The 12922-nt window shown below is 40.6% G+C and overlaps 1 protein-coding gene across 17 annotated transcripts in view; it reads left to right on the forward strand.

The window, feature by feature from the left end:
- Positions 1-12922, forward strand: part of MYBPC1 (myosin binding protein C1) — an 85361-nt gene that overhangs the window by 41465 nt on the left and 30974 nt on the right. For all 17 annotated transcript variants that reach the window (XM_025438922.3, XM_025438916.3, XM_035699397.1 and 14 more), the window contains 8 exons: positions 1363-1529; positions 3844-3976; positions 5542-5666; positions 6530-6635; positions 7781-7947; positions 9380-9542; positions 10510-10616; positions 10950-11083. In XM_025438922.3, coding sequence (XP_025294707.1) covers positions 1363-1529; positions 3844-3976; positions 5542-5666; positions 6530-6635; positions 7781-7947; positions 9380-9542; positions 10510-10616; positions 10950-11083 — 1102 coding nt within the window. The remainder of the gene's footprint in view (positions 1-1362; positions 1530-3843; positions 3977-5541; positions 5667-6529; positions 6636-7780; positions 7948-9379; positions 9543-10509; positions 10617-10949; positions 11084-12922) is intronic.

Consider the following 12922-nt stretch of genomic DNA (forward strand, 5'->3'; position numbering starts at 1 on the left):
CTCTAAGGGCCTGGCAGGCGCGTACCCCTGATCTCTAAGGGCCTGGCAGGCGCGTACCCCTGATCTCTAGGGGCCTGGCAGGCGCGTACCCCTGATCTCTCAGGGCCTGGCAGGCGCGTACCCCTGATCTCTCAGGGCCTAGCAGGCGCGTACCCCTGATCTCTAAGGGCCTGGCAGGCGCGTACCCCTGATCTCTAGGGGCCTGGCAGGCGCGTACCCCTGATCTCTAGGGGCCTGGCAGGCACGTACCCCTGATCTCTAGGGGCCTGGCAGGCGCGTACCCCTGATCTCTAGGGGCCTGGCAGGCGCGTACCCCTGATCTCTAGGGGCCTGGCAGGCGCGTACCCCTGATCTCTAGGGGCCTGGCAGGCGCGTACCCCTGATCTCTAGGGGCCTGGCAGGCGCGTACCCCTGATCTCTAGGGGCCTGGCAGGCGCGTACCCCTGATCTCTAAGGGCCTGGCAGGCGCGTACCCCTGATCTCTAAGGGCCTGGCAGGCGCGTACCCCTGATCTCTAGGGGCCTGGCAGGCGCGTACCCCTGATCTCTAGGGGCCTGGCAGGCGCGTACCCCTGATCTCTAAGGGCCTGGCAGGCGCGTACCCCTGATCTCTAAGGGCCTGGCAGGCGCGTACCCCTGATCTCTAGGGGCCTGGCAGGCGCGTACCCCTGATCTCTAAGGGCCTGGCAGGCGCGTACCCCTGATCTCTAAGGGCCTGGCAGGCGCGTACCCCTGATCTCTAGGGGCCTGGCAGGCGCGTACCCCTGATCTCTCAGGGCCTGGCAGGCGCGTACCCCTGATCTCTCAGGGCCTAGCAGGCGCGTACCCCTGATCTCTAAGGGCCTGGCAGGCGCGTACCCCTGATCTCTAGGGGCCTGGCAGGCGCGTACCCCTGATCTCTAAGGGCCTGGCAGGCGCGTACCCCTGATCTCTAAGGGCCTGGCAGGCGCGTACCCCTGATCTCTAGGGGCCTGGCAGGCGCGTACCCCTGATCTCTCAGGGCCTGGCAGGCGCGTACCCCTGATCTCTCAGGGCCTAGCAGGCGCGTACCCCTGATCTCTAAGGGCCTGGCAGGCGCGTACCCCTGATCTCTAGGGGCCTGGCAGGCGCGTACCCCTGATCTCTAGGGGCCTGGCAGGCGCGTACCCCTGATCTCTAGGGGCCTGGCAGGCGCGTACCCCTGATCTCTAGGGGCCTGGCAGGCGCGTACCCCTGATCTCTAGGGGCCTGGCCGTGTCCCGGGCTGCGGGCTGCCCCCAGCCAGGCTTCACGCGCAGCGCTTCCACCGCTGAGCCAGGAAGTGGGTCCCGCTGGCGGCCCGCGAGGCCGGGGCAGCTCCTGACTCGGGCCCGTCCCCGGGTAGGGAGGTGAAGCAGCAGGAGGAGGAGCCCGAGGTGGACGTGTGGGAGCTGCTGAAGAACGCGAACCCCAACGAGTACGAGAAGATCGCCTTCCAGTATGGCATCACCGACCTGCGCGGCATGCTCAAGCGGCTCAAGCGCATGCGCAGGGTGGAGAAGAAGAGTGCAGGTGAGCGCCCCCGGGCGGGGCTGCGGGGCAGCGTCCTCCCAGCTGGCGGGGACGGGGGACGCGGGGACGCGGGGACGCGGGGACCCGGGGGGCGGCGGGGACAGGCGTTCCCCTTCCTTTCGTGCTCCCGGGCCTCAGGCGATGCGGGTCAAGGCTCCGGGCATCTGTAGCCGTGAGGGTAGACGGGAGCCGGCGAACGGTCAAACCTCACGGGTAAACGTCCTGGAACATCCCGTATCTTCGCTGCCACTGGGAGTTTCACGGGGCCCCTTTCTCCAGCCTCCACATCGCCCTCCCTCTCAAATGCTTGATTCTTACGTGCGCAGAGTAGATGTTCCTTGCTTTGACCCTCATAGTCTTGAACCAATTTCATGAGGGGCGGGGAATCCACCTCTCACCCTGATGCGGTTACCAGAAGGTTCTGGAAAATAGCTGTGCAGCTCTCTAGGGATCTGAAGTGACTGCATTTTGTTGTGGTTTTAAATATCTTTAAAAAAAAATACTTTGAGATGTTGCAATTTAAATTAAAATTTAATTTTTTTTTTAAATACGTTTTAAATTGATTACGTGCTCTTCCAAATTTCCTGTACCTGGTTGGGTCAGTTACCTGTTTTGTGATGCATGAAGGGAACATATCAATCCTATTACTGTTCATTATTTCTTAACGTCCCAATAGAATTTATGTTTTCACTTATTTGAGTACCCAACCTGGGTGCCCAAATAGAATTTAAAGTCTCTCACCACCTCCTTTTTTAAAAAAAAAATCTACCCATTATTTCTCAACCCCCTGTAAACTGGTGGAGCAATTAGGCCCAGAGAAATATAGAAGTGTCTTGTTTTTGGTTTGTTTACAGAACTCAGCCATTCCCACTATTTTGAAACTTCAAAACTTTTAGAAGTATTGTCCTTGAGAGTCACAAACATGTGAATGCCAAGCAGACATCTCTTTTCTCCACACTGGTTGATCTAATTCTTACCACTTAGCTCTGAATTGAGGTCTTGAGGTATAGGATAGATAACTTTCTTTAAAGCTAGTGTTTACTGTGTTAAAATACAAGGAAGTGAGCTTATTTAAGCAATAGTATAACAAAGTTGGGATGATGTAAATGCAAGCATAAAAATTCCATGAGGCATTACACACTTGTATTTTCCAAACTCTCTAAATGAGTATTATCATTAAAATCAAGGAAAAATAATTAAATTAAGAAAAGAAGTTAACATCTGCTTAGGACCTTTCAAAGATCATATATTTTTTAACTACTGTGTCCTCTGTTATTTAAAATGTTTTGAAATCCTGAGTTCCTAACTATTTAGGTAAGGAGTGTTTTATTTATCTTTATTTTTTTTTAAGATTGTATTATTTGAGAGAGAAAGTGAGAAAACGAGTGGGGGGGAAGGGCAGGGGGAGAAAGAGAGGGAGAAACAGACTGCCCACTGAATAAAGAGACTGATACAGGGCTCTATCCCAGGACCTTGGGATCATGACCTGAGCCAAAGGCAGACACTTAACCAACTGAGCCACCGAGGTGCCCCTGTAGGAGTGTTTTAAATGTGTCATTATTTGGGCAAGTTTCCACAATACAAAAATTTTGATAAGCCTACTATTTCAATTAGTCAAAGGCATTCTATTTAATTTGATGAGTCATTGAATTTATCTCATAAACTCTGTGATTAAAAAAAAAAAACTTCCTGTGACATACCTAAGTACAAAGATAGTGCCCTTGATTCTGATAGTAGTCATGCTAGGAGAATAGGCATGTTCTTCAAGTTCAGTTTCATTTAGGTGCTTTATAATTCCCTGAAGAATTAGGACAATCATTTTTAAAGTCTCGTCAATAATTCTTTTTTTCCAATTTTTATTTTTTCCTTTTCCCCCCATTTTTAAAAATTTAAATTCAATGAGCCAACATATAGTAAGTGTACCATTAGTTTCAAAGGTAGAGTTCAGTGATTCGTCAGTTGCATAGAACACCCAGTGCTCATCCCATCACGTGCCCTCCTTTATGCCCATCACCCACTTACCCCATCCTCCCACTACCTCCCTCTAGCAACCCTCAGTTTCTTTGCTCTTCAATAATTCTTATGTTTGTTTCAAAAACATGTGGATTCTCTTCAGTTTTTTAAACCATCTTATCATATATAAATCAACACTGAATTCTAAAACATAGAGGATACTTTGGAAGATTCCTAATTTTTTTCTACTTCGAGTCTCGAATTTTCATTTAGTTTTAGGTTCTTATACATACATCAACTATTTAAATTCATAGCATGTGTGTGCACATATTGACATAGTTTTCCTTTTTCTCTCTATCAGCTTTTGCAAAAATTCTTGATCCTGCATATCAAGTGGATAAAGGAGGCAGAGTAAGGTTTGCTGTGGAACTGGCAGACCCAAAGTTGGAGGTGAAATGGTATAAAAATGGTCAAGAAATTCGACCCAGTACGAAGTAAGTGGGCTTTGCAAATACTCAGGGATAGCTGAATAAATCAAACAGTAATTTGACTTAGTTTTCTGTAAATAAAAACACATTTTAGTTATGCCTTTTTAATGCAAAATCAGATGGAGGGAGAATAAAAACTTTTCATAGATTTTGGAACCATTGACATTATAGTGCTATATAATGGTTTTGGAACCATTAACATATAGTGCTATATAAAACCTTGTTTTATGTTTCAATTCTATACAAACTATTTTTGAGTGATTCTAGTTCTAGCTTTGTGTCAATATATGTTATATGTGATTATTTCAGAGCATTGCCAAACTTCTCCCAATTTTTAAAATAAAACTTTGAAAATTTTGAAATACATACTTGATAAACCAACTGGAAATAACACCTTATAATTAGAGAACTTTTGTTTTTACAAAAGAGTATCTAAAGCCTGTGTTTTATATTTTGGCCCTCTCAAAGGAAGGAATCAGACTAATCCCTGATGTCTGATGGTATCGCTAGTTTATTATGAAACTGCTTCACAGAGAGCCTTCTCAGCCTGAGAGATTTTCAACTCCAGTGTATTTTTTTAAGTTAACAGGAGCCACATGCACATTTATAAAAAGACTTTAATCCTGAAAATCTGTCGCTTCTGGAGTACAATTAGGTGGTTTCCAGTTTCTTAATGGGGCCATGCCTGCAGAGTGACTTTATGATGATAATGTTTAGTCTGATAAAAATCTCTTGAAAGTGGCTTGAATTTACCAAAAACATAATTTTAATCAGTTATCTTTATTTAGAAAATGTTGTGTAATGCTTTATTCTTGAAGTCTTCAATTTGGGAATTTTCCAAATGAGAACTTTTTCATCAGTCTGTTATAATGCCTTAATATACTCATTCATAATCCAGATCACAGACAATTAAATTTTGTGATATTCCTGGCTTTTAGTTTTTTGTTTCCAAACACTCAAGTTCTTTTTTAGTAGGTGGTTACTGTGATGTGACAACACTAGTTCTTAAGCTCAATTAAAAGGCCATCATATTCTATAAAATTACTGCCTATGTTAGTGATTAAGTTCATATTACTGCTTAGACTGTATAATCACTTATTCACCTAACAAAATCTATGTGACATTGCACTAGGCAATGAGTGGGATCAATGAATCAATGAATAAGATTGAGTCCCTCTCTACCTATAAACTAGATGAACTGGTCATTTAAAAAACTGTACAGAGTTCCAAATCTCTCTGACAACCTCAGCCAAGCCTATTTTCCAACAATAGGTTAAAAAAATTAAATAGGAAATATATTATTACTGACTTGTAGTGGAAATTAAAACCTTTTATAAAAATACAGAAATTAAATATTATGTATAAAGAGGCATATGTATTACATTATGTGTTATAAAAATAACAAGTGTTTCATGTTTTGTGTTCACTATGTAAGATGTGCTACATAAATGGCAGATCAAAATTATATCCCTGACTTTTAAACATTACTGAATTATAAGCCAGATTTGCTGGTAATAAAGGAAAGAATAAATCAAGGTCACAGACTGTTCTCTCCCTCCTATTTAAAACAGATACATCTTTGAACATAAAGGATGTGAAAGAATCATGTTTATCAATAACTGTGGGCTGACGGATGATTCAGAGTATTATGTGACAGCTGGTGATGAGAAATGTTCCACCGAGCTCTTTGTGAGAGGTAAAGTGAGATTTCTTACTGTCGTCTTCAATAGCCTTGGGCGCTCCTTCTCCCAGGGATAGTGATCAAAATGAGCATGACAAGGTGAGCTCTTGAGCTCTAGAGCAGAGGTAATAGTATCTCTAGAAGTGGGTCAGCCCAGGTGTTAGGTTGGCTCTGAGTGGAAGCTCCTTTACACTGGCGGTTATTGTATAGCCTACTTAATCTTCAAGTTTGCTGAAGACTAGAAAGGCTGAGGGGAGAAAAAAACAAACAAACTGGTGAGTCAAAATGCCCCATGTTTTTGACTCAAGCAAGCGATATACAATTATTCTTAGTTATAGCTTCTGGAACCCAACAAGCTCTACTGGATAATCCTCATTTTGCACATTCAGCTGATCACAAAGAGATTTCTCTAGAAACCAGCTTCACTAGTAAAAGGGTATCAGTGGCTGACACTGAGGATGCTGAAGATGATCATTTACTAAAACATTGTGTCCCTGAGGCCCTCTGAATACAGACCTATCATCCACCTAGAACCAGAATCAAAGAATCATAGTTACCAATTCTCCTTCATCAGACATGTCTACCACTTGATTTCATATTTGCCAGAAGAAGGATATTTGATACGTGTTTTGTCTGCTCTCCAGAACAATAATTGATTTGATTTGAAGAGTTCTGAGAAAATTGGGAAAGCCCCACCCAGGTTTGCCAGCTATTTTGAAAAAAAAAAAAGTAAAAAAAACCCAACCTCACCATCATCTAACATAGCCCTATGGTAGATGACACTTTCTTACTGTTGGTCTTTCATCTGTGAACAAATCTGTGGTCATGAGCAGGTTTTGGACATTTAATGATTCTGATTCTCCCTTTTTTCACACTAGAGCCTCCAATTTTGGTAACCAAACAGCTGGAAGATACGAATGCTTACTGTGGAGAAAGAGTGGAATTAGAATGTGAGGTGTCTGAAGACGACGCCAATGTGAAATGGTAAATAACTTTCCAGACGTCTATCTATTTGTAATAGATTAAAAAAATGTGCCTTCATGGATTGGAGAACAGGAAATGGCTTTTATACATGTGAAAAGAATCATAACCATTCACATTAGTAGAAATGGTAACTAAAACTATGAAGATACTGGGGGCTTTTTCACCTATGAAACTGGAAAGCAATTCAGAAATCTAGGTTGATAAATGTGGGGAAGTAGGCACTTACTAAGAAATGGGTGGCTTACAGTTGCCTGGGTCTGTTTGATTCCAAATTCTGGGGATGCTTTTTTTTTTTTTTTAATTTATTTATCTATGAGACACACACACACACACACACACACAGAGGCAGAAACACAGGCAGAGGGAGAAGCAGACTCCATGCAGGGAGCCCAACATGGGACTCCATCCTGGGTCTCCAGGATTATGCCCTGGGCCAAAGGTGGTGCTAAGCCGGTGAGCCACCCAGGCTGCCCTGGATGCTCTTAACGTGTATACTTCGCTTACTCTCACTATGCCACACTGGCAACTTACATGGAAAAGTATACTTACATGTATATTTTTCATTTAATCCCCACTTACCTTATTGACACAGTACCACAGGAAAATATTTTAGACTAAGAATCACCAAATACTTTTAAAAATAAAAGTATTATTTTTGCGTGTGTGTGGATAGGGAGTGTTTTCTCAAGTTCTGTGTGAGTAACCTCAAAATTAAAGGTACGAGATTCAGAATCCTAAAATGAAATGCTTTGTGGAGAAGTATAGTAAATTACACAGCATGTACCTGTGGTAATTGGTACAGAGTAGATTGTTCATTCTTATCTAGAATCATAGCTAACTTTAAGACATATTAAATGATGCTGTTCTTATTAGTGTGGGTCAAGAGGTAATATCCACTCTTAGCATCTTCATCTGATTGATCTTGAATGGGAAGAAGAGACTGATGTCCTTCTAATGGAATTTTTCAGACAATACTTGTTATATTACTAATCCATTTGATGTAACGATCCATACATTGTTTAATTTAACAAATAGTTCTTAGATTCCAGGATACAGAAAAAAAGAAAAACCAATAATGTGCATCTCCTAAAGAGTCTTTTACAAAACTCTTTTTATAATCCATTTTATAATCTGTTTTAACTCAGGTTTAAGAATGGTGAGGAGATTATCCCTGGTCCAAGATCAAGATACCGAATTAAAGTTGAGGGCAAAAAACATATTTTGATCATAGAAGGAGCAACGAAGGCTGACAGCGCAGAATATTCTGTAATGACAACAGGAGGACAGTCGTCTGCTAAGCTTAGTGTTGACTGTAAGTAAGATTTCCTTGAGTATCCTCCAAGTTGGCTAAGTAATGGTGTTGCCTTTTTTAAATTCAAATTTAGGAAAGTTTCAGTCTATTTGATTTCTACTGTAGCAATCTTAAAAATGTAAAATTGGATTCCATTCTAATGAATGTCTATGTCATAGCAGTCAGGATCTCTGAGATAGAACTGACTACTCAATTTAATAGTATAACAGTATCAGGGAGTATAAAAATCACCTGCCAGAGAAGTTATCCAAATACTAAAGAAATACTTTAATCCAAAGACCACATATATAGACAGTGAATACTTAGATAGGATATAAAATCCTGATGTTTGCATAACCCATGAATGAATTTGCTATCTACTCGTTAAATAAACATTCAACATTCTGCAACTACACTTGGAGTAGAAAGGAAGTTGCTCAAACCAAGGAGGCTGAAATGAGAATGTTGTAAGAACTCATTTGCTGCTAGAATCCAGAGGCATGAGAGAATTCATGTACTTCCCCAAAAGCCCCAAATAGTAGTCAGTCCTCAGCAGCAGGGTCGGGATCTTCTAGTTAGCCATGAAAATTAAAATTGCAAATCTCACAGGAAGTTTGGCAATACACGCAGAGAAGAAGCCCTGCTTCCTTACTTCTTTCTTAGTCCAATTGTGATCCATAGGATCACTGAATTATTCAGAGGTTATCTCAGTTACACTCCTTATGCTTCACAGAATTGTGTCCATTTTAGTTTAATACCAAGAAGATTTTTCAATCATAGACAGATCCTTACCTGCTATTTGTAGCCATTTAAAGTAATTACCGTCAGTTCTACCATAATGCAATATACGCATTTTTAAAATCACTATGCTGTACAAACTCATGCAATAAAAACCACAAGACAAATTGGGGAAAGGGAGATGATGGGCACGACACTCAAAAATTTTGTCAGCACGCATTAAAAAAAAGAACCTAATAAAACTAGTATCACAGTTTTACACATCAAATACTTAATAAATATGGCACTTTATGTTAAACGAGACCTGGAATTTGCCTGTGGAAATGGTGTGGGAAGTGTTGCATCTAGTGAGCCACTGTGAAATGGTAGAAAGAGGTTATTTGGAATTGGATGGACAGTGGTAATCGCCAGTGTGCATGAATGTGTCTCATATTGCGTGGGTGAATTCAGGTAACTGGTAGATATTTGTCACGTGCGTGTGTATGTGTGTGCGAATGCATTTTGTGCAGTCCTACCTGGCTCAGTCAGCTGGGTGCCATTTTCTCTTTTTCATGAATGAAATCATGCATAATCAAGCACAAACTTTGTGTTATGTTCCAATTGTCCCCTAACAAATCAATTGCACTGGAACAAATTCTCATTTTTAAAACCAGATACCATCTTGGCCTGTCTGGAGTTTGGGTTTGGCACTTATAATTATCTATTATTTCTGTAGTGAAACCTCTGAAGATTTTGACACCTCTGACTGATCAAACTGTACACCTTGGAAAAGAAATCTGCTTGAAGTGTGAAATCTCTGAAAACATATCAGGAAAATGGACTAAAAATGGCCTACCTATTCAGGAAAGTGACCGTCTAAAGGTTGTTCACAAAGGAAGGTAAGCAAGTTAGGTGATCCATAAGGGAGGGCTGATCCCCATATCTATTTTCTTTACCTTTTAAATTAACATATTTGGTGAGGAGGCCTGGAGAGTAGTCATAAAGAGAGGATCTATGTCTGGTTCTTTGCTTCCAAACAGCAAGAACATGATTTCTCTGTTCTACATCCTGTCCTACCAGTGATTCCTTTTTTGTACCTCATGGCATGGTGCTTTGTCTATTCAAATGCCATCAACTCATTTTTTTCCATCAAACATGAGGTTAAAGGAATGATACTGAATCTTAGTTAAGGAATGAATCAAAATGGATTAACTGTCCCTAACTAGTAAGTGTCGTGTGAGCTTTCACAATTTTTGGGGTGGACATAATATCCTAGAATCTAGCAAAAATCCAAGGCAAGCTTTCTTACCCTTGGATCTATGAATTCTAGGATATCATAAATGAACTTCAGAGGGCCCCATAAATTCTCTAAAGCTGTAAGCAAGGTCTGTGTATTCAAAAATACACACTTTTCTCCAGAGAGCAAATCGATGGTGTCCATCAGATATTCACTGACCCCCAAAAAGTTAAGAACTCCTGCTTTTAGATTTAGCATATAAAGCCAAAATCAAGATTATTATTGGTAATTTCTTAAATCTTAAAGTGTGGCTCTAGTGAGATGTTATATTTTAGTCTTTTTTAAAAGCTATGTGATGAGAAAGGAATAATAAACTCTTGCATGCATAATAAGCAGGCTGTATTTGTGCAGATAATTTCATATACTCCAAGATGAATATTTAATAGTGTACCAATAAAAAGGAAAATTAAGCTTTCATATTCATATTCTCTCTTTCTGTTTCTTGGTCTGTCTTTCTCTCCGGCCTGCACTAAATAAGTTAATCAGATAAAGGGCAGGGTCTCTTCAGTTGTGCCATAAACAATCTAAATCTTTGTAAATTCTTAGAAATGTTTTTCGTATTTCCTTAGAATCCACAAGTTAGTGATAGCCAATGCTCTCCTTGAAGATGAAGGTGATTATGTATTTGCACCAGATGCCTACTCTATTACTTTGCCTGCCAAAGTTCATGTTATTGGTGAGTAGATAAATCATTGCAGAATTTTGTGTTCTTGGTTTTTGGTGTTTTTTCGCTTACCTTGGAAATATAACACATTGAAAAGTATGATATATAAAGAAAAAATACATTAATTGGTATAAGTCACTAATCATAACAGTTGATTCTTATACGAAGTCTTATAGTGAAGTCGTTTTGCAAGATTGCCAGGCACTAACTACTTTGACTCTTCATGTTCTTTTTGGCCAGATAAAATATTGGTTACGACCAATATTTAGCACTAGCAAAGTACTAGCCCAGATATTCATAATGGAAATGATTGTCTGATGACAAAGGCTATATTTAATATTTTAGATCCTCCTAAGATCATCCTGGATGGTCTCGATGCTGACAATACAGTGACAGTAATTGCAGGAAGCAAGCTTCGTCTTGAGATTCCTATCAGTGGAGAGCCACCTCCCAAAGCCATTTGGAGCCGTGCTGATAAGGTTTGTTTTACTCACACACACACACACACACACACACACACACACACACACACTGCCCATCCCACTTCCTGCCTTCCATTAGTCAGATGAAAGAAGAAAGCAAATATATGTATAGGGGTTCAGTATAGATATAATCCCTTTTGATTAAGAAAGATCACTGATTTTCAGGCAAATATAATCATCATGCATTTACTTTTCATATTTCTAACTACTTACTATGTGACCAGGCAAGTCTTTGTGTGTTTGTGTGAGTGTGTGTGTGTGTGTTTTGTTGTTGTTTGTTTTTTCACCAGGCAAGTTTTTATGTGCAGTGAACAGGATCCCATATTTCATTCTAATGGGTGTCAGACAATGAAGCTGAAGAGAAATAGACAATGAATTATTAAATAAATAAATGAACAAAATCACTTTGGATAGTAATAAGTACTATGAAGATTTTTTTAAGAAAACAGAGTAATATGATTAGCAAGTGATTGTGAGGTAAATGACAATAGTCTCTATGAAGGACAAGAAAACCATATGTGAAGATCAAAGGAAAGAGATTTCCAGGTAAAGTCAATGCCAGTGCAAAGGACAAGAGAAGAGGAGAAAATGAACTTGATGTGTTGAAGAAATTGGAAAGAAGCCAGTATGGATGGGTCAGAGTGTATGAGAAGGAGAATAATAAGGTTGGAGTGGTAGACTAGTACGAGCTCAAGTGTCACTCTGTGGCACCCTATATAAAATATATTATGGGCATTAAAACTATTCTATATGATGTTATAATGATGGACACTGTCATTATATATTTGGAAAAACCCACAGAATATATAACACAAGAGTTAACTCTAATGTAAATATAGACTTTAAATGATAATGATGTATCAGTGTAGGTTCATCAGCTGTAACAAATATTCCACTCTGATGTGGGATGTCAGATGTGGAGGAGGTTGTGTATGTGTTGGGAGGGGTATATATGAGAACTCTCTGTACTTTCCATTAAATTTTGCAGTGAGTCTAAGTCTGCTTCAAAAAATTTATTGGGGCACCTGGGTAGCTCAGTCAGTTAAGCATCCAACTCTTGATTTCAGCTCAGATCTTGATCTCAGGGTTGTGAGATTGAGCCCCGTATTGGGCTCTACTCTGGACATGAAGCCTGCGTAAGATTCTCTCTCTCCAGGGACATCTGGGTGACTCAGTTGGTTAAGCATCTGCCTTCAGCTTAGGTCATGATCCCAGGGTTCTAGAATCAAGCCCCCACCTCAGACTCCCTTCTCCCTCTCCCTCTGCTGCTCCCTCCTTGTGCTCTCTTTCTATGAAAGAAAGAAAGAAAGAAAGAAAGAAGGAAAGAAAGAAAGAAAGAAAGAAAGAAAGAAAGAAAGAAAGAAAGAAAGAAAGAAAATCTTTAAAAAAAAAAGATTCTCTCTTTCCCTTTCTCTCTGCCCCTCCACTCTCTCTCTCTTAAAAATAATTATTTTTATTATTCAAAAAATAAATTTCTGTTTTCTGGAAGAAAAAAGAAGAACATCATTGAGCTTTAGGACAACTTCAAGCAGTGAAATATATGTGTGATTGGAGTCCCTAAAAAGGACAAAGGAATGTATAAAGAATAAGGGTCAAGGTATGCCTGGGGGTCTCAGTGGTTGAGCATCTGCCTTTGGCTCAGGTCATGATCCCAGGGTCTTGGGATCAAGTCCTGAATCGGGCTCCCCACAGGGAGCCTACCTCTCCCTCTGCCTCTTTCTGTTTGTCTCTAATGAATAAATAAAATCTTTTTTTAAAAAAAGAAATAAGGGCCAAAATTTTTCCAAATTTTATAAAAACTAAAATTTCAGTTTCAAGAAGCTCAAGAAAACCTAA

The sequence above is a fragment of the Canis lupus genome, chromosome 15 (genome assembly GCF_003254725.2).
Source record: "Canis lupus dingo isolate Sandy chromosome 15, ASM325472v2, whole genome shotgun sequence".
In the NCBI taxonomy this organism is placed as follows: Eukaryota; Metazoa; Chordata; class Mammalia; order Carnivora; family Canidae; genus Canis; species Canis lupus.